The 20,182-nt window shown below is 36.0% G+C and overlaps 4 protein-coding genes and 1 long non-coding RNA gene across 8 annotated transcripts; 2 read left to right on the top strand and 3 right to left on the bottom strand.

Annotated features, from left to right (window-relative positions):
• Nucleotides 1-157: 157 nt before the first annotated feature.
• On the bottom strand, nt 158-1,159 carry LOC119083147 (NADH-quinone oxidoreductase subunit B 2-like). Its single transcript, XM_037192794.1, has 2 exons — nt 1,005-1,159; nt 158-946 (listed from the first exon to the last, which is right to left on the bottom strand). The coding sequence occupies exon 2, from the start codon at nt 943-945 to the stop codon at nt 280-282; it is 666 nt and encodes a 221-aa protein (XP_037048689.1). The 5' UTR covers nt 946; nt 1,005-1,159; the 3' UTR covers nt 158-279.
• Nucleotides 1,160-1,276: 117 nt separating this feature from the next.
• Nucleotides 1,277-4,647, top strand: LOC119083126 (TAR DNA-binding protein 43-like). Of its 3 annotated transcripts, none has more exons than XM_037192766.1 (6): nt 1,277-1,546; nt 2,789-3,037; nt 3,111-3,629; nt 3,699-3,797; nt 3,859-4,095; nt 4,161-4,647. In XM_037192766.1, the coding sequence occupies exons 2-6, from the start codon at nt 2,794-2,796 to the stop codon at nt 4,352-4,354; spliced, it is 1,293 nt and encodes a 430-aa protein (XP_037048661.1). In that variant the 5' UTR covers nt 1,277-1,546; nt 2,789-2,793; the 3' UTR covers nt 4,355-4,647. The 3 variants fall into 3 exon arrangements, with proteins under 3 accessions (XP_037048661.1, XP_037048669.1, XP_037048677.1); XM_037192774.1 differs by having other exon boundaries at nt 1,297-1,431; XM_037192782.1 differs by having other exon boundaries at nt 1,300-1,546; nt 3,699-3,794; nt 4,161-4,546.
• A 3,893-nt stretch (nt 4,648-8,540) lies between these two features.
• On the bottom strand, nt 8,541-10,028 carry LOC119083165 (membrane-associated progesterone receptor component 2-like). Of its 2 annotated transcripts, none has more exons than XM_037192816.1 (4): nt 9,918-10,028; nt 9,684-9,862; nt 9,172-9,324; nt 8,541-8,750 (listed from the first exon to the last, which is right to left on the bottom strand). In XM_037192816.1, the coding sequence occupies exons 1-4, from the start codon at nt 9,941-9,943 to the stop codon at nt 8,599-8,601; spliced, it is 510 nt and encodes a 169-aa protein (XP_037048711.1). In that variant the 5' UTR covers nt 9,944-10,028; the 3' UTR covers nt 8,541-8,598. The 2 variants fall into 2 exon arrangements, with proteins under 2 accessions (XP_037048711.1, XP_037048721.1); XM_037192826.1 differs by having other exon boundaries at nt 9,684-9,856; nt 9,918-10,011.
• A 2,212-nt stretch (nt 10,029-12,240) lies between these two features.
• On the top strand, nt 12,241-13,176 carry LOC119083174. Its single transcript, XR_005088811.1, has 3 exons — nt 12,241-12,335; nt 12,601-12,849; nt 12,921-13,176. It is a non-coding gene; the product is annotated as an uncharacterized LOC119083174 (long non-coding RNA).
• A 1,747-nt stretch (nt 13,177-14,923) lies between these two features.
• Nucleotides 14,924-20,082, bottom strand: LOC119083027 (membrane-associated progesterone receptor component 1-like). Its single transcript, XM_037192665.1, has 3 exons — nt 19,692-20,082; nt 16,292-16,444; nt 14,924-15,808 (listed from the first exon to the last, which is right to left on the bottom strand). Exons 1-3 carry the CDS (start codon nt 19,990-19,992, stop codon nt 15,669-15,671), a joined length of 594 nt encoding a protein of 197 aa, XP_037048560.1. The 5' UTR covers nt 19,993-20,082; the 3' UTR covers nt 14,924-15,668.
• Nucleotides 20,083-20,182: the final 100 nt, after the last annotated feature.

The following is a 20,182-nucleotide window of genomic DNA, read 5'->3' as shown; positions in this document are numbered from 1 at the left end:
TTTGAAGCTTCACGTTGCTATTATTAGAAATAAAACAACTGAAACTTTCAGTCTGAAAGTCAATCGATGGTTATTCTTGTAAATAATCCATAGATACTGTTTGATTTGGGGTCGTTGCAGGAGATTTTAGATAAATAGAAAAAAGAACGTTTAGCCATTCGTGCATTTGTTTAAACTATTTATACTACTATTGGGGACAGTTGGTAAACAAGATCACTACGCGAAGCTTACATCGTTCAATAATTCACTTAACGAGAAATTAGCGTTTTTCAATTACATTTATTTTCTATACCACATCTGAAGTGTATTGATTCGTTTCACCTTTTTCTGCAATTGCAAAATTCCGTACAATAATGCCTCAGCAGTTGGAGGACATCCCGGCACATAGATATCGACAGGTATAATTCGATCGCAGCCTCGCACCACCGAATACGAGTAATGGTAATAACCTCCACCATTGGCGCAACTGCCCATTGAGATGACCCATCGCGGTTCGGGCATTTGATCGTACACTTTTCGCAGAGCCGGTGCCATCTTATTGGTCAATGTTCCCGCAACAATAATAACATCGGCTTGACGAGGTGATGCACGGAAAACGACACCGAAACGATCCATATCGTAACGAGGTGCAGCGATGTGCATCATTTCAACGGCACAACAAGCCAGACCGAATGTCAGTGGCCACAACGAACCTTTTCGTCCCCAATTCAGCAGATCGTCCAATCGTGCCACAGACCATTCGACCAAACTCGGCTGATCTCTGCCGAACGGAGAGTAGGGTTTCCTTGCTATTGGATTGTTCTGATCGACCACGGCCATGGTTTCGGTTGTCTTCGGACGACTGAAGTGTGAAAAAGTGCCACCAAAGCCCTGCAATAACAGCTTCCCATTGCAACTGTTTGCACCGGTGGTCGCGTTAAGGGTTGACAACGCTGTCCGCAACATTCTGAATATTAAACTGAGAATTAATTATCAACAACATCACTTCGCCAATAATTTCATACATTTCTAATGTGCGACTCTTTCGAATAAATTGCGATTTACTTGAACAATCGAAACGAAAATAAATTTTATGTAACCAACACCAGTGGTGACACTGAGATGGATATTATGATGATGGTAAGTGACAGTACTTGTCAAAAGAAGATGAGCGGCGATCAAAACATACAGTGGAGTGTCAAGAAATGAACTGACACACACACGGTAAATTCACTTCGATGAATTTTCATTTCTTTTGTGCGGCGATTGCTCACACCTCCCCGTATCGTGGTGACATTTCTCCGCAAGTATTCGTATTGGGAACACGGAACACCATCTTGACGTATTACAAAAATTTTCAATATATTTTGGTGTTGAGAAGAACAGATACGAAAAATTCTTGATGGTTTCATTAAAAAATCAACAACTTTACGGAAACATTGGCCATTTAGAGTAATATAAAATTGTATAAAGTGTGCAGTGTTTGGAAGTGCAAAAATAAAACTGCGTGTGTGACCGAGCGAGCGAGCGATCTTTACGAGAGGAGTGCAAATTTTTTCATTTTTTGGTTTGTGAATTATTTTTGAGTTTGGGAGTGCTTTTTGGTTTTAAATAATTTTTTTTTTATTCATTTTTATATTTATATACGATGAGTGTGACTATACATTATTATCCTTCCATTATCGCTAAACTATATGTGCATAAATCGTTGTTGCGAGTACACATTAGTTTAGGCATAGAAATTAACCGGGGACGGTTTTTCCATTTATTATACGTATTCTCAACCTACCTGTAGTGTGTGAAGGAACGACCAAAATGGAGATTGTTTGGCCGTCAAACGTTGAGTAAACTGTCTGGAAAATGACAATATTGTGTCACAACAAAATTAAATACTTTGCCAGATCGACCGAATCGATTGATCTGTTTTCATTGCCTAACTATAGCACTGATCCAGATGGGTCAGGTGTTTTCGAAAATCATCTCCCTCCCTCTCGTTTCGTTGGAATTGAAACGATTTTAAGAATACACACACTGATAACAGCTGCAAAATATTATTATCATATTTGCGTCTCAAAGTTTCTTCATCTGAATAATTTCGTTCAACCATTTCATTTCAAAGAAAATCAATCACTTTAAAGTACACTAAGTATATGGCTTTTTTGGAGAAAGATTGAGAGAGCGAGCGAGCGAGCGAGCTGCAATGTGAACTTTTCCGAATTTTGATGATCTTTTTATGTGTGTGATTTGAAAATGTTCGTTCATGTTTTTGAATAATTGGATAAATGTAAAATATCTTGTCAATTTGAATAAACTCGATAATTGTATACAACTTTGTAGACGAAGAACTGACTGCTTGCTTATACGTTTTCATTTGATGAATAATTGAACATACATGCACTAGAGCTTCCGAAAAGCATATTATCAATCCACATCGCCTAGAAACGCGCCTTTGTGGACTGTGGAGAATATTTGAGATTTTTTATTTTGTTTTTGTTGTTGTTGTTATATTGTTGCTATAATTGCTGTTGATGGGAAAAAATGACGAAAGAAAGATTAGTAAGAAGATTCGAGGCACAGCCAACCCCCCCAAAAAATCGTGACTGATTTTGTTGGTAGAAAACAAAAATATGAAAAATTGATTTTGCTTTTGTTGGAAATAATTGATTGTTTGAAGCAACACTAAAAAAAAAGAACAGACGACAATGACTACCACTGACACCAACAACGACAAAAAAGAAACGAACACAAAATCCGTTTCGTTCTTCCCTTTTGCCACTAACAAATGAATATTTTCCCCGTATGCACACAGACATCATGTCCGAATATCTGCAAGTGGCTGAAGATGAAGACGACGAACCAATGGAACTACCAACGGAAGATGATGGTACTCTGTTGCTGTCCACACTTCAAGCACAGTATCCGGGCACGTCCGGATTGAAATACAGAAATCCAGAGACGAACGCTATTCGCGGCATTCGGTTGACTGAAGGCCGATTGCATCCACCACCCGGAGAAGACGGATGGGGATCGCAGGTGTATCTGTGCGTCTTTCCGAAAGGTTTGTACACATTCACGTTCGTAAAGCTTTCGTAAAATTCAGTATTTCAACGACATCGCATCTACTCGAATAGAAAATAAGCGGAAACGAGATGACGCTCTGGAAAACTCAACGGCCAAGACAAAGCGCATCGAAAGTCGTTTACGTTGCACTGACCTGGTTGTTCTTGGTTTGCCGTGGAAGACAACGGAAGAAAGTCTTCGCGAATATTTTGAATCGACCGGAGATGTTATAATGGCACAGATCAAGAAAGACTCGAAAACTGGCCAATCCAAGGGCTTCGGCTTTATTCGGTTCGGTTCGTATGAGGGCCAAATGAAGGCACTGTCCACCCGGCATATGATCGACGGACGTTGGTGTGAAGTGAAAGTGCCCAGTTCGAAGGAGGGAAACATACAACACCTTCCGTCAAAAGTATTCGTCGGACGATGCACAGAAGATATGACTGCCGACGACTTAAAGGAGTATTTTTCCAAGTTTGGTGAAGTCACCGACGTTTTTATTCCGAAGCCATTTCGAGCATTTAGTTTTGTGACGTTCCTCGATCCGGATGTGGCGCAATCACTTTGCGGAGAAGATCACATCGTCAAAGGTACTTGTGATTTGTGTGACGAATGTGCGAACCCAACAACGTAAATTTCTTTTCTTCCGCTCCTTTCAGGTGTGTCCGTCTTTGTGTCGAATGCGGCTCCAAAAACGCAGGATCGATCAGCATACCATAACAACAATGGCCATTCATCCTATCAACGAGGCGGCGGTAGTGTGTTCGCTCATTTGAATGCATAATTTACTAATGTTTGGCCATATCGTCTTTTTGTTAGGAAATCAGCACATGAGCAACCAGGACAATATGATCTATCCGCAACAGAATCGAAACGGTGGCAGTGGTAATGGTGGTGGCGGCGGCTATAACATGCAAAACCAACAGATGCATCCGAGCAGTGTGTGGAGCAATCAAAATCGCAACAATTTGGACATGCCGAATCTGCAAAATCTGGGCATCAATTCACAGGGACAGAATCCACCGAATCAAGGACAGAATATGAACAATGCTCTGGGTATAGAAGGTACAGTAGAGAAACACTCAGGAGTTTGACTAATTGGTTCGGAATGTCGAATACAGGTTTGAACTTGAATCCGTTGCCGCTGAATCCAGCCACATTGAATCCGGCCATTGTCGCAGCTGCATTGAACCAATGGAGTTTGATTGGCAATATGCAAAATCAGAATCAAGATCAGGGAGGAAATCAACCGTGGTCTCGCCAACAGGAGGGCGGATCCAATTCTCAGGGCCCGAGTCAGAAGCATTATCTTTAAGCGAAAATTGTTTGAATTGGAAGCATTTTCTCATTGTTCTCTTTTCGATTTTTCTTTTCTATTATTTTTTTCGTACTCTTCTTTTGTGTATAACGTGAACGAGAAAGGGAGGAGTGCTGTCCCTTTTGGAGAAATTGTGCGAGAATAATTTTTTTTTATTTAAAGTGAAAATCTCTTAAGGAAAATGTGTTTTGGAATAGAGCGAATTGCAGACATTAATTTTGTTATTTTTAGAGTTAAGTTTACTTTTGTAATTGTGATGTAAAATTACAAATTCTCGTAATCATTTTAAATTGGATTTTTTAATGTTTTGGCTGTCATAATTCGTTTCGTTTGGGACTCTCGCGTATGTATTCCTTTAAGCATAGGGGTTGGTGCATTTTCTGCTTTTAACAGGAGAATGTTCCATTTCGAATTCGAACACAAAAATACCTTGACGTGATGAGTGCTGAGAAAAAAACGTTTAAAAAATGAAAATAAAACAAATTGAACAACGTTGTTTTGGATTTTGGCAACAGACAACCCGACAAGGTTTCCCGGAACTGGAAGTTCACAGAGGGACAAAATTAGGGTAGGTCGATTTTACCAACTTTAAAATCCACATCCAGTGGCTTGTGTAGCTGGAAGAAACAAGGCTTGTGGCATCATTACTTTTTCCGCACACTTTTCAGTATCCCACGGATGACTAAAGTTCGTATGAAAAATCGGTTTCCCATTTAAAAATCAGATTTTCAAATGCACGGTGGGATACTCAAAAGTGTGCGAAAACGAAAAAGTAATGATGTTACAAGTTTAGTTTCTTCCAGGTACACAAGCCACTGGAAGTGGATATTTCCTTCGACTCAAACTAATTGCTGACAACAAAAGCTTAGGCTTCTGTCTTCTCGGCAAACCATCCCAGCTGGCGTACCACAGGGCAGTTGTGTATCAGATTGTCTTTTCCTGGCTTATATCAATGACATGCCATCTCATCCAGGCATCAACAAGTCACAATTCGCAGACGACTCACTCTTTTACCGAACGCACAAAGATGTTAAATTGGCACAAATAACTTTCAACTCGTACATGCATCGCATCTACGATTTCTTCAAGTGCTGGAAATTAGCTATCTGTGAAAAGAAAAGTCAACTGCTCAACATCATTGGTCGCTGTTCGGATACAAGTACCAGATTACGGGCCGACGCAAAAAACATGGAAATCACAATCAACAACAAGAAAATTGCAAAAGTCAGTGAAATGCGCTATCTTGGATATTGGTTTTCACAAAATGCTACATCTAAGTGTCACATCGATAAAGTGATCAAGAAAGCTAATATCGTCAACTCCAAAGTCAAACATTTGTTACGCAGCTCACTCATCGTATCAAACGTCAAAACAATGCTTTACAAAACAATAATCAGACCAATACTTTGTTACGCCTCACCGATTTGGGCCAACCCATCACTTACATCTTCAGCACAAATGGAACGTATTCGACTAGCTGAAAGGAAAATTCTTCGCTCGACTACAAATACGAAACGTGAACGAGGCACCTTCCGGTTCGCAAACAATTCGACTTTATATCAAAAAGCCAAAACTCCAAGAGTGGATCGTTTCATTGCTGACAAAGCTCTCAATTTTATGGATCGTTGCTCCGAAAGCGAAGATGGAACCATCAGTAGCATTGCGAATTTCCGTCATCTTTCCAACCCCAAATATTTACCAGTATCGTTTTGGAACAAGTGGCGTAATGATGGATCTCTTTTGAACAACAACAACCAACTCTTGATTTTCAATAGGAGTCAACGCGGCGCCCAGCGGTCAGTGTACAGTACGAACCAATGAGTGACAGAGTTATGGTTTCTGTGTCTCCTTAACTTTGTTTGAAATTTCTTGTCTACGTCTCGCGTTAATTTTTCATTTTCTTTAGTTGCTGAACTATTGCAGTACATTTTTGTTTCAATCCTTTTTGCGTGCCTAAGTCACTTGTTTATTTTGCTTTCATGTGCTATATTTTGAAATGGTAACAACCCAACATAAAATAGCTCATTACATGTTTAAGATTTATATTTGTTCTTTAGCTACAAATAAACGAACTTAAAAAAAAAAAAAAAAGCTTAGGTAGATATCTTTCAGAAAATAATTAGAAAATCGGCTGTTAGGAATAGGTTTCTTCCAATGTGAAATGAAATGCCAAACCGACATTTATTAGAGCCATAATCTTGACACTATTAACAATGTTTATTTATTTAAACAAGCGAAAAAAAGACTGCTCACAAAGGCGCAGTCAGTAAAAAAACGATCTTTTCATCAACAAATAAATCTTACAATAAATAAAAATCATCTACTCTACTTCTCCCTAATGTTCCTAGAATGCATGCCGCATTTCCTCTTTGAATAGCGATTGAAATTTTCTGTAATAAGTAATCGGTGGAGCGCGGTTCTCCTGAAGCTGCTTTCATTAATGACCCCAATTTGTAGACAAATTTTTTTGTTTCTGGGCCCATGCAACCTAGCGATTCGAAAGCAATAGGAGTGAATAAATAATTTTCTTTTAGATCTATATAATGGTTATGCTTCAATCTTTCTGCCTTTTCTGCGATTGACCCTGATTTCTTAGAAGATTCATTTATGTATGAAGGAGCCAACGTATCACGTATTGTCACATCCCATAAAAGAGACTTTCCATGACTCCACGGAATTATGGTCAACTCTTTTACCGTCACTTCTAGAAATACCTGGTGGTTGCAATATAGTTGGTACTCCTGCAGAAGAAAATGCATGAGAAAATATTCCATTAACATCGTCATGTCTAGGTGTTATTGCTCCAGTCATATTACAAGACAAACCGTGCAAACCGTCCTTTTTTACCATTTTACCACAGATACATTTATACTCTTCGCATAATTGGGAACCTATACGAAGACCAACAGCAATTCTCGCGGCGTTGTTATCTAATAGCAAACCTAATTTACTCGATGGGACCACCTGCAGCCACTTTGAAGATTCTTTAGTAGATGACGCAAGTAATCTGGCACGTGTAATAGGTTCACTAGATTCAAACATCTCGCAAAACTTACTCCTAATCATCGGGGTATCCCAATTTTTTTGCACCTTTTTATTTTCATCATTCTCTGGAATAAAATCTTCAATTAATCCTAAAATGTTATCGTTAATTATATGAATATTAAAATTCTTTAAAAGTTCATTTGACAAATCAGATGAAGAATACACAGATGACAAATAGGCTGGTACTGCTAGATCTTCAACTTTCCGAATACCTAACCCGCCGAAAACTAAAGGAAGAGAAGCCTGATCCCAAGAAAAATCCGATATCCTAACATTCGCGATAGCTTCGAGTGTTGAACGAAAAATCTCATCAACAGTCCTCAAATGATCACGCAACATAAATGCCCTAGACGTACGCAACAAATAATTAAACCTGCAGCTACCTAAAGACTTTCTGAAAATACACAAGGCCGGATGAACATCCATCAACTTTAAACGATCACACATTAACTTAATCGTTTCAACTTTTGATGCAAACATCCTCTCTAAACCTGATTCAAAAATTGGCGACCCTAAAATCTCAAGTGAAGACTCATCAACTTGCCTAATTCCTGGTAGTAATGCCGATATTTCAGCAAACATTTTAGCTTCCTCTTCTTCAGAAGCATTAATAAAATATACCTCGCACTTATTCGTGTTCAATGGTAAACCTGACAACTCAAAGAAAACTAAAACTTTCCTAATATCATCTAAAATTACTGATAGCTTATCAGCAATTGTACCATCGTCTAAATACCAACCATTCAACCTAGACGAAAGAGAATGCGTCATCCTCATAATACCAATACAAAAACCCGGGGGACCTAGAGGATCACCTTGTTGGAATCCTCTCTTAGAAGCAAAGGCTCATCGAGATAATACAGATTCGTAAAAACAATGCAATTGTCAAAATAACAAAAAAAAATAAGTTGTGGCATAGCACTGTCTCAGCTTCGGTGCTTGGTTATAATTCTATCGGAGGAATTCGGTTCGAGTTCGGTTCATTTTGTTCGGCTTAACCGTTGCTTGGAAGAAAACTTTGAATGGTCATAATTCTAGTACAGACCTGATTTTTTGTCACTTTGCTAACTTTAAATTAACCTTCAAAAAAGGATTGGAATTAGAATAGAGATCCACACTAAAAAAATCATTTTTCTCCTTTTTTATTAATAATTCTTTTTCCATGAAAATTATTTTCGGTTTCTCCATAACGCAAATCAGTCATCTTTTAATTTGCCAGTAGAAGCAGTAGAATCACTTGGTTTGTCGTTCGTATTTGAATCAACTTGTTGACTGTAATCTTCATGATCTGAATAGTTTGCTGGTTCTTCGCCAGGTTTGAGAAGGCAGCCAACGTATTCGTATGTTTCTGTGAAGATAAACAAAATTTAATCACGTGGACAATGTTCTAAACAGCGGATAAACAGTCAATTAATATTAAATTACGACTTTCGAATTGTGTGTGAACTTATAATGTCAGTCGTCCAAGGACTGGACTTCAGATCTATAAAAGAAGAAACAAAAACCGCTGTCCCGTGAAGGATTCAAAATTTGAAACTAAAGATTATTAAGTGCTAACGTAAAGACGAAATATAAAATTGATTCGACTAACGATGAAAGGAAGTTAATAATGATGATTGTAAATAAGGAACAGTTTATAAAGAGAGAGTGTTAAAAAAGGAATTGTAAAGATTATCTCACATATCAAAGCTAAATGAGCCCATCCACACGAACAGTAGCTTTCTATAATAGATATTCTATTATTTATAGAGTACGACCAATATACTGACTTTTGAATTGTAATTCCCATTCTTGCACTGAATCCCGTTCCTTTGAACTTAGATCGCTGAGATCATCATAGCCTTCCATATTAGCGTTTGTAACACTCAACGTGGCTAAGTCTCTAGATACATCACGGCCGCCAAACGCGGCATACGGTCCACCTGTAATAGCAATGAATTTTCATATTTTGTTCGCTGATATTTACAACGCAAAGTTATTTATCCTCCCATAATAAACGATTTTTATATGCTATTATTAGCTATTATCATTCCTTATACAAATTTGCTTAAGATAAAAAAGAGAAAGTTGATGTCGCCACACCCTACGGTGCAAACACAGCTTGAGAACCAAAACGATGATACAAAGCGACGTAAAAAAAGAAAGAAAGACAAACAGAATATCACCAGTCCTTATCTTCGATTCGAAATTTTATGACAGCAAGACAAGAAAGTAAACAAAAAAAAAATTGATAAGCAAAACGACGACGTTGTCTTCATGTGTTAGAACATTAACATTTTACCTGGCCCATAAAATCGCCTTCCTTTCGTTACATCATACACACGGCCATTTATTGCTAACAAAATTCGACCATCTGGCGGATTTCCATCGAACTCCTTCAACTCCTGAACTGTAAAATCTTTTCGAATTTTCGGAAGTTGTGATATTTTTGGTGCGCGCGGTGGCGTCACATTACTAGAACTTCGTACAATGCTTAAGAATCCTATTAACGCAATATTTAAGTAATTGTTCTTACCTATTTCTACTTGTTGTTTCTCCCATGGTATAATTTTGATTAACTCGAATAACTCGAAGCTGAGTAAAATATGACAAGATGTTTCAAATGCTTGTTGAAAGTTGTTTCTGAGCAAATACTCATCAGAAAATAGTTTCGAATGCACAATGCAGAAAATGAAATCATAGAGAAACAGGGCCGCAGCTAGAAAGTAATATCAGTACGAGTTATTTAAAACATCAGTGTTTCGAATGTAGGCGGATTTCAGATGTTCAAATAACCGATTTTTATTTCCATCACAACAATTTTTTATTTTATTTTGAGTTTGGCTCCTTCCTGTATCATTATTCGAAAATCTTGGTAAGATTTAAAAATGATAGATCGAGAAGAGCACCTCAGTAATTCTCTGTCGTTATATCGCAATATCGGTCTAAATTCATATATTCCTAAACTGCAGTCTCGTCCAAACGACGTAAAATGGCATTGTTGTATTCCTGGGTGATTTCAGTTTTGTAGAAAATTGGAGTCAAACCTATGTGTAAAATTCCATATATCTTTTGCTCGGTGATGATATCATATATGCAGCTAATTGATCTCTAAATACTACATTTTTCTCTATATTGAGCACTGTATTCTGTCGGACCTTTGATCTCGACAGCACATTTCATAATTTCCAATCATGTCTGTTTTCGTTCAGAATTAATCATGTCCACTCGTCAATCTTATGCAAATCTTTTCCGACACTGGTTCAGAATTAAAAAGGTCAAACAGCAATCTTACGCTGGCTTCGACGGAAACTTCAGTTTGAATGATCTGAAATTCGTCACATTTCGCCAACAATTTAAGACAGATTGCGTCGAAATCATCTGGCAGAAACGTCGGATCGTCGTCCCAGTGTCAGTTTACTAGTTTTTCGTATTGTATGGCATCTGCTTCAAGGAAATCTTGTTCATCTCTTTCAGGGAAATCTTGTTCATCTGTTTCCATGAAACCTTATGCCGAATTCGTGGATTTCTATCTCGGACCAACGTGTTGCGAAGGGAACACTGTTTGATAATCAGGATGTACTTGAATCGGATTTTCGGCGTTTGTGTGAGGGACGTTTATCAGCAAACGAGTCAGTAAATCAACAATTAAATTATAAAATAAAGAAAATGTTCAGTGTTATAACACTAAAAACCTGAAGATGACATTTTTCGCAGATGAGTTCGATACGTAAAATTATTCTGGATAAAATCTTGCACCAGATAAAGAGGATTGCTGTATCCGTTATTGAATACCTTAATGATCTGCACCGGAATGACTTCGTCAGTTGTTGTGTTCTCTCGTACCTTATGATCCCTAGCCCTACTCACGTTAAAAAAATTTGGTTCAGATCCTTCGGAGGAATGTCGATTTCGTTTCTTTATCGAATCCTAAACAATTCTCTAGAACATCATAATTGACAAAAAATTGTTTCCGAGTCGCGCAACGCAATCGAAAATGCATGCGTTTATCTGCGTTACCATGCGTTTCTATGCGTTTTCATGTAAACTTCAAATGCGTTGCGCGACTCGGAAACAATTTTTTGTCAATTTTGATGTTCTAGAGAATTGTTTAGGATTCGATAAAGAAACGAAATCGACATTCCTCCGAAAGATCTGAACCATTTTTTTTAACGTGAGTAGGGCTAATGATCCCATTCTTTAATCTAGAAATTTAGTATAAAGACATTCCATTTAGAGATATAAATCCGAAAGTAAACATGTCCATTTCGAGGGGCAAAAGTAAACTTTGGCTCTAGCGCTAGTCACGGGTTCAGATAAATAGTTATTTGTGTATCTGTTTTGGATGTTTGATTTTAAAAATCTCGAAACTCCTTCATTTTAGGCCCCGACACACGAAAATGATATGTGTGAAGTGGTCCAACTCAGAACAGTCAGCACAGTGTTTTCGAACAGTTGAGGCTGCGGGTACAGTTGAGGATGCAGACCAGAATTATGTCATAACGAACTGAATGTGAATGTTCGTGAAGAGAGTGAAGCGAAGCGAAACGAGCGAAATCATTTCACACGAGGACATTCAAACTCGTGCAATCATGACTCCCTTACTTGACCAAGTATGTAACATACTATTGCACGAATGCAAATTTTATTTTCGTTTATTTCTGGTTGTACGAATAAATCCTTCATCACGATCACGAATCTGAGATATACATGAGATCGTTTTATCGAATGCAAAAAATTCACGATCTTTCCGCTGAGTTGTGGGCATCTCTATTTGCCTCTATTTGGCAGGAATTATTGATTTAAAGTTAATATTTTCAGAATTTAAAATTCAGATTCAGTAAAAAAATTGTCTTGGAGTCGCTAGGAAGCACTTACTGAAACACCTACAATTTTATCATGAAAATTTTCTTTGGATACATTTTATTTGTACTATTGATGCTCGTTGAAGCAAGTAAGTAAGAATTGAATTCAACGTTGTTTTGCGAAAATAAGAAGGTCACGCAAGAGGAAAATATCATATTAAATATGACATTGATAGCGAACGGTCTGGAGACTGTTTCGAACTGTGAAATTTTGCATCTTTCGATGCCTCGACACGACAGTGGCAAAGACACCTTGACGAAGTAGGTCGTATCTTTATTAATTGTAAATAGCGAATCATGATATTGATAGTTGTCCATGAATCTTTCACTATCCATCTCAGTATATCATTTCAGATTCTAAATCAAACTGCAAAAGTTTTGTCGCTCAATTTCTTGTACGAGGCGTGCCAGTACTATGCTCAGCGGGTGATAGTCTATGTGATGTGCACTGCACCTGTGTCCACAATGCAACTTATGGCAAATGCATTGATTACCCAACCGACGATTCCAAAATATATGTACCTCAACCAACGCCTACGAAAATGTGCACTTGTGACTACATGCGTCCGAGACCCAGTAGTATGACAGTGCCAGTAACACGCGGTATGTATGAGCTCTAATATTTTTTTTTTCTGTTTTTTGTATAACAGTCGTCCCATCTGTCCATATTGCAGAAAACTGTTTATTACAGTACGTACCTCTATATAATCAACTGATCTCACCATTGTGTTCAATCTTTTGCAACGACGATTGTATCTGCGCTCACGGCTTTGAATCAGGAAGTTGTGTAGCTCCTTTTTGCGTATGCAACGGAAAAGGGCCTTTGAACTAACTAACGATGTTTACCTAAATACTGATACTAACTTACAATGTAAGTCTTACATATAGATCTAGACAATAATTGTTTGGAAATAAAGAATTACGAAAGGGGTTTCACTTATTACAGCGTAATTATGCAAATATTCGTTGAGATGATAACGCAAGACGAGAAGTTTCTACAATGAGAAAGTCCGCATAAAAACATCACTAACATTTCATCAACATGCAATAGTTAAATGTCCAAAAGGAACATGTCACATTATATACTATACAGGGAATTATAAGAAATAGCATCACCACACATAGCTAGGAATAAAAAAAATGAAAAGTCGAGTTTTCGTAGATTTGAGGCGAAGCCGAGGTCACTGGTTTTTACATGATGAGGGCGTCGAAATAGTGTATGTTTGTTTCAAGTAGGCTGACTCAACGCACTTCAAGCAAAAGTGGTACTCTAAATAGGATACTGAAACTTGACAGTGTACCATAAAAAATGTTACACAGTAAAAAGAGTGAGGACAAAATTTCATACAAAAAGTACTCTATTTGGCAGCTGTCATTAATAGCACTTTCGCTTGAAGTGCGTTGGCTGACTTCCTCATTAGAAGTTTTTACAGTCTCAATGAGACAACATCGAAACGGAGGAAAATGAATTTTTGAATAAAAATCGTTGAATCTGTTACTTCAATTGTTCAAAACTTCAACTAGATTTTAACAGGAAATTTTCTTCTTCATTTGTCTTGACATACATGATACATTTCACTATATCAACCGTTTGTTTAAGTTGCAGTCGATATAAAAGTTTCACATGACTCAATTATTATGTTATCTAGTGTGTTTTTCGAACGGGTTTTATTAGATTTGTCGCAGGTATTAGGTTAATTTATCGCACAAATTGCCTGTATCGACATTGGTTATGTATGAAAGCGAATCGAGCTTGATATACGTAATTACCATAACCTATTTTTGGAATTAAATTTTTGATACCTAGTTAGACCTGGTAGGTGACACATCGATAGAAAGTGTTTCACGGTTGCCTTTACTCTACATTTATGGCAATATAGAAACTACAGTGATGGAATAATTTCAGTGTGCCGATCTAGCATCAGTTGGTGTCTATTTCATTGTTAGTACGGTCTGTATTTATCGTTTGTTACCTGTAACTCACACATGCATATAAAGAGAAGAGCAAGATAAACACAAACTAAACAAACGTTACAATGATCACCAGCTAATACAAAACCAGCTGTTGCTAGATCGGCACACCGAAATTATTTTGTCACTGTATGGTCTCGACTTTGCCTTCGTCTTTCTTCAAAGAGTTTACAGAGTTAATGTAGTTCCTTCAAATAGTTATTGGAGCTAGCGATAATTAGGCAATTAATGAATTAATGAGATGAAATAAAGAAATGAAATGAAAAGAAACGTCTTCATGATTAGATATGGGTGCACGTTTAAGACACAGGTGGTTTGTTAGATTGTAACAAAAGATAACGGCGGAGTTGTAATTTCATATTCATTCTTTATTCCATAAAATCCTTAAAACATAGATAAATTTATAAAACTCCGAAAGCCGAACAAATATTTTTTTTTATTTTATAAAGTGTGCGAACATATTTTTAGTTGTTTTTCATTTTATTTATTCAATTGGTTTTTTTAAGGTAAAAATGTTATATATTGTGTTCGGTTTATTTAAAATTTAGAATTAAAAATAAAAGAAAAATTGTACAAAAAAAAAACGTGGTAAAGTGAAAGTCTGTCTCTCGTAGGAATTTAAAAAGTGGCAAAAACAAACGTTGAATGAATTTAATTTTAATAAAAAAAATATTTTCCTTTAAAAATTAAATTGTTTTCTATGATAAGAATAATAATGCTACCACCATATCTACCGTACATATATAACATAAACCTTTCGTTTTATCATTATATATAATCTTTACAAATTTTGGTTTAATTGCAGCAGTAGATGTTATTACAACAAAAAAGCTGATAAATCGATCTCCTATCTAGCGTTTTCTTCTTTTTTTTCGCGGCCATATAAATGTTCTGCCGTTTTAAGGAAAATTAAAGCGTTGAAGTCATTTTTGAATCGAAATGTTTTGTAAAAAAAATTTTGGTCGAAATTTCTTAAAATTATTTTTTTTTAAATTAAAAAAAACCTTAAAAATTAATAATAGTACAAAGTCGGAATAAAAGTAAGTCCTTACACCCATCTTTTCAGTTATGATTATATTTTTTGTTAATTGAAAACTGAATTACAAATCATCTTCAAAATATAAATGAATTTTTAGGCAAAAAATAAGAGAAAAATTTTGAGGTTAAATCGTTCCACGGTCAATAAGCAAACGGCAAACTGAGACATTGATTCAAAAAATAATTGGACATCAAAGATGTGTTTTGCAATACCTTCATTTGAATCCAAATCAAAAATAATATTTAAAAACAAAATTGGGTGAAGATATCATCGTAATTAGAGGTGAGACAAGTAATAATTTTTTACACTGAAAAAAATCATTTTTTTATTTTTCTGTTTTTATTTATAATTCATTTTCCATAAAAATTGTTTTCGATGATATACTAGCTCCGAATGTGTTTTATAATGCAAATCAGTCATCTTTTGATTTACCAGTAGAATCAGTTGATTTATTGCTAGTATTTGAATCTTGCTGATTGTCATCTTCTTCATCTGAATAGCTTGCTGGTTCTTCGCCAGGTTTGAGAAGACGACCAACATATTCGTACTTTTCTGAAGGAGATAAAGAGATGTTTGAATTTTAATTGCATTGGCGGACGAGAAAAAGTACTTTTTCGGACGCTAAAATCGGTTTTTTGCAAAAGATACTATTCTGCCTTTCTGGGAGGTTTAATGTTTTGAAGTGTAGATTATAATTCTCAAACTTCCTACACATGAGAACAACAGATATAGCAATACAGTGTCGACATGACTTACGAAAGAGTCAGGGATAAACTGTTCTAAAAATCGATGTACCCAGTGTCCACACCTTTTACTCTTTTTTGTTAGAGTTGTTCACCCGCCATATAAGGCTGATAGCAGCTGAGATTGTATTTCTGCATTGTCAATCTATTTGTAAGACTAGGACAAACATCGCAATGTCCAAGTTACGACTATGCATTGTAAATTTGTAAGGTCGCTAAAGGAGTGTTCTTCTTCTTCGTAACAGGAGAGATTATCTAGCGTTCGAGTCTCGAATACAACCAATATACTGACCTTTGAATTGTAATTCCCATTCTCGCACTGAATCCATTTCCATTGAATTTAGATCGCTGAGATCATCGTAGCCTTCCTTATCAGAGCTTACAACACTAAATGTGGCTAAGCCTCTTGAGGCATCACGGCCGCCAAACGCTGCATACGGTCCACCTGTAATAGGAAAGAATTTTCATTTTTCGTTCATTGATTAAACGTAAAAATATATCCTCCCAGAATACAGCTCATTCAAGAGGTAGCCTGACGAGGGATGATTTTTACATGATGTTAGCCCGGACACAATACGTTGCTCTCCGCGTATTTAGCATGTGAAATATTACGACTTGAAATATTTCGTAAAGCAATATTTTTGAAAAGGTTATCTCTGTCTATCAATCATAAGAGGTCATTGGTGCATCCAAAAACACCAAAAGCTTTACTTGATCAGCAAAATGTACCACAGTCGATAAACTGTGACAAATTTTCTTCTTGAAACTACGCATTACTCGAACTGCATTTTACTATTCTAAGGAGGTTTACGAGCAAATTAAGATATTTTACGCTAGGAAAATCGAGAGGAGTGGCAAACCCATTAAAACAAAGATAAAGAACAAAAGATTTTACAGCTCGATTGCTCTAATATAAAATTGAATTTAATATTTTAGCAACAGTAATATAAGATGCATTGGAGTAATAAAACGTTTTATTTCAATGAAAAATGTGAACAATGCAGAATTTATACGAATAAATATATACCCGCGGAATATATAACACGACATAAAAACCTTTAATAATTCAATAACTTTTTGTATTCGCTCATGCATCACAGCACAACAATCATCGAGGGAAAGTTTTTATCACATTTTCATACATTTATGATTCATCATCAACGATCAATTTGTATAATATAGAATATAATCGATTCGATTTAAAAAAAAAAGTGTCGACAAGAGGTGTACATTTTGCGTCTTTATTGCAGAGAAGTTCTAAAAATTCTGAAACAATTGACTGTTTTGCATTGATTGGTGAGATGGAATTTGTTTGCAATGTCAAGAAACGGTTACATATTCATCACATAACATCTCAATTATCAGAGAGTGGACAGACATATGCTAATCTCAAGTGACTAGACCATATATGAATTTGAATAGAATAAGGGAACGGAGATAAAGCTACAATAATAATATTAAGAGACTAGTTGAAGACATTTTTATGCAGTCACCAACATAGTCCTGAATTATTTGTTGCTCGGTTATAAGATACAACTACCATAACATGTGTTACATATCTTGAGAAGAACTATGGTTCATTTGTTAACAACCTTTTTTAAGTAAGCTATCAGGTCTACTAAAGAATCATGAATAGGGATATCAATTAGTGCAGATTACTGTGCATTGATGAAAACTTTATTACGAAAAAGTTACAAAATTTGTAAATTTGTTATTTTAGAGATTAAACATTCACGCAAATTTGATCGACAGCACTTTGAACTCAATTCTTTCGATCTTTCGTCACATTAGAACCATTGATAGAATTTTACAGGAGATTTCTGCAGAGTTAAGTTGAAGTACATTGGAGAGAAGTAGCTCTTGAAAGTATTCTGAGTATTGGATTTAAAAAAGTATCGATGTAAGTGGTCCAGTCATTTTTAAAGTACAAGCAGTATAATCGTCTAGTTAATTACGTGTATATAGCACCAAGGATCAATCTCAGATTTTATTAATGCAACATCGAGATTTTGCAAAACATGTTTCGTTCAGTTCGATGGTTTTTACTTCATTCTGGATCTGTCGCATTAGTTTTGGAATACTCATATTGCGAAACACGATTGTTCCATTTGTCAAACAATCAAACACGGCAAAACAGATGTTGGTTGGTTAATCGAATGAAATTCACAAATGAACGAAACGTTTTAGTATAATGAAAACAGATTTTTAATGCCTGGGGCGTGTTCAGCATTACCATGCTGATGTCGAGAACCGAGATTCGTGCTGCCATCATGTAGTCATGGATTTGTTTCTGATTGAATGTATCGATTATAATTTCATATGTAATTAGGGATGTTATTAGTTGTGTCATTATGATGGGATTTTAATTGAATTTTCAAAAACAATAAAAATCTTCCGATTCATTGAATGGGTTTAAAATTCAGCACAAAACAAAAAGCTATTAAGTCACGACACCCGTACGAGCACTTATAATTTAACAATTCTAACTAATACGTGGACTTGCAATTAGAATGTATATGTGCAATATTGCCTATTAGCCACTCAGGACCGGACTAGCCATACTGGCCGATCGGGCTAAAGTCCGATGTTCCTTTCAGAATTCTTATCAAATTCCTTGATTTGTGAGTCGTTATTGTGCGTTCTTGTTCTATGTGTCCGATTTGGCCTTTTATTAGCCAGTTCGGTCCTGTGAGACGCTAAATATATACCGCCATTTTGACCTAGACCTTCGTAGCTACAGTTTATTTAAAAAAAAAAACTTAGATAATTGATCCGGCAGTTGTTTTATAATGACGGAAACTTATGATTTTCAATAGAAATGCTTTTGTAATATAAATCGAATTGCATTTTATACGATACAAACAGAAGTCGTCGTATACATTTTTCATGACGATGTTGTTGTTGTTGTTGTTGTGAGAAATTACAGTCTCACTTGGAATCGTATAATTTTTTAATTAAATTAAAATGTGTGTTTGTTTCAAGTGCTAGACTATTATACGTATGTAACGTTACACACATATGTTAACTTTGGAAAGAAGGCACTGTTGAAACAAAAGACAATGACAATCTGTATTGATATTATTATGTTGCGTCATGATACGAGCATTACATCGTGAATTGTCTGAATAAATGATTATTTTGATGTTTAATAATGGAATGTGCGGAGGTAAAAAAATTCACAATTTCCTTGAGTATCAAATATCCGCTTAACAGAAGCAAGAACAGAAATGTTTAATGTTTCGCGAGATGATTATTTACTCTACAAAAATACAAAATTAATTTTTGCGATAAAAACAAGAAATTTTTTGTTTAAAAATACAGCGAAAATTTATAAATTTATTCTTGTGACTCAGCAGCCGGTATATTTATTTATGACATAATCCACAATACAGTCACGTTAAATTTTCACTATATGCAAATTACAAGCATTTTAATATGAACTCCGTTGCATTTCTACAATGACATTCCGATAAATTTTTTATTAAATTAAAAAAAAAAACTAGATAAAGTCTCTAGTTCACCTGGCAAGGCATAGATATAAATGTTTTTGTAAAAAGACATAATGTCATCAGTCCTTATCATCGATTCGAAATTTTATCACAGTAACACAAGCAAGAAAAAAAGAAGTGAATAATGAAAATGATAAGCAAAACGACGTTGTCATCATGTGTTGGAACATTACAAATTTTTACCTGGCCCATAGAATCGCTTTCCCTTTGTTACATCATAAACACTGCCATTTACCGCTACCAAAACGCGACCATCTGGCTGATTTCCATCGAACTCCTTCAATTCCTGAACGGTAAAATCTTTTCGGATTTTCGGAAGTTGTGGTTCTGGTGGTGCACTCGGTGTCGACACATCACTAGAGCTTCTCACAATTTTGTACAACAGGAATGCTATCAATCCTATTAACGCAATATTTAAGTAGCTACCCAATATTTCATTTAGTATTCCAGAGAGGAAACTAGATGAATCTGAATCTTCAGCCATTTATTATTACGCACTAAGGACAAAAAAACGCAAGACGCACACAAAAACGCAAAACGATAAAATGAACTGAATTAAAACAACAAAATAGTTTAGCGATGAATGAGTTGACAAAATGAACTCTTTACTCAGCTCAAAGTTTGCATACACACAACGCCATCTGCACATTATGGAGAGAAAGACAACACAAACT

This window comes from Bradysia coprophila, chromosome X (genome assembly GCF_014529535.1).
Source record: "Bradysia coprophila strain Holo2 chromosome X, BU_Bcop_v1, whole genome shotgun sequence".
Lineage (NCBI taxonomy): Eukaryota > Metazoa > Arthropoda > Insecta > Diptera > Sciaridae > Bradysia > Bradysia coprophila.
Note: the sequence above shows the minus strand (reverse complement) of the source record. Positions and strands in the feature narration are given on the sequence as shown.

Bases quoted from the DNA above. Each gene is read 5' to 3' on its own strand.
- LOC119083147 (XM_037192794.1), bottom strand. From the start codon at position 945: ATGTTGCGGACAGCGTTGTCAACCCTTAACGCGACCACCGGTGCAAAC.
- LOC119083126 (XM_037192766.1), top strand. From the start codon at position 2,794: ATGTCCGAATATCTGCAAGTGGCTGAAGATGAAGACGACGAACCAATG. The intron at 3,038-3,110 runs GTTTGTACACAT...CTACTCGAATAG, and splicing joins TCTGTGCGTCTTTCCGAAAG to AAAATAAGCGGAAACGAGAT. The intron at 3,798-3,858 runs GTGTGTTCGCTC...TCTTTTTGTTAG, and splicing joins CTATCAACGAGGCGGCGGTA to GAAATCAGCACATGAGCAAC.
- LOC119083165 (XM_037192816.1), bottom strand. From the start codon at position 9,943: ATGGGAGAAACAACAAGTAGAAATAG. The intron at 9,863-9,917 runs GTAAGAACAATT...CATTGTACGAAG, and splicing joins GAAACAACAAGTAGAAATAG to TTCTAGTAATGTGACGCCAC. The intron at 9,325-9,683 runs GTAAAATGTTAA...TTGCTATTACAG, and splicing joins AAGGCGATTTTATGGGCCAG to GTGGACCGTATGCCGCGTTT.
- LOC119083027 (XM_037192665.1), bottom strand. From the start codon at position 19,992: ATGGCTGAAGATTCAGATTCATCTAGTTTCCTCTCTGGAATACTAAAT. The intron at 16,445-19,691 runs GTAAAAATTTGT...TTCCTATTACAG, and splicing joins AAAGCGATTCTATGGGCCAG to GTGGACCGTATGCAGCGTTT. The intron at 15,809-16,291 runs GTCAGTATATTG...TATCTCCTTCAG, and splicing joins ATGGGAATTACAATTCAAAG to AAAAGTACGAATATGTTGGT.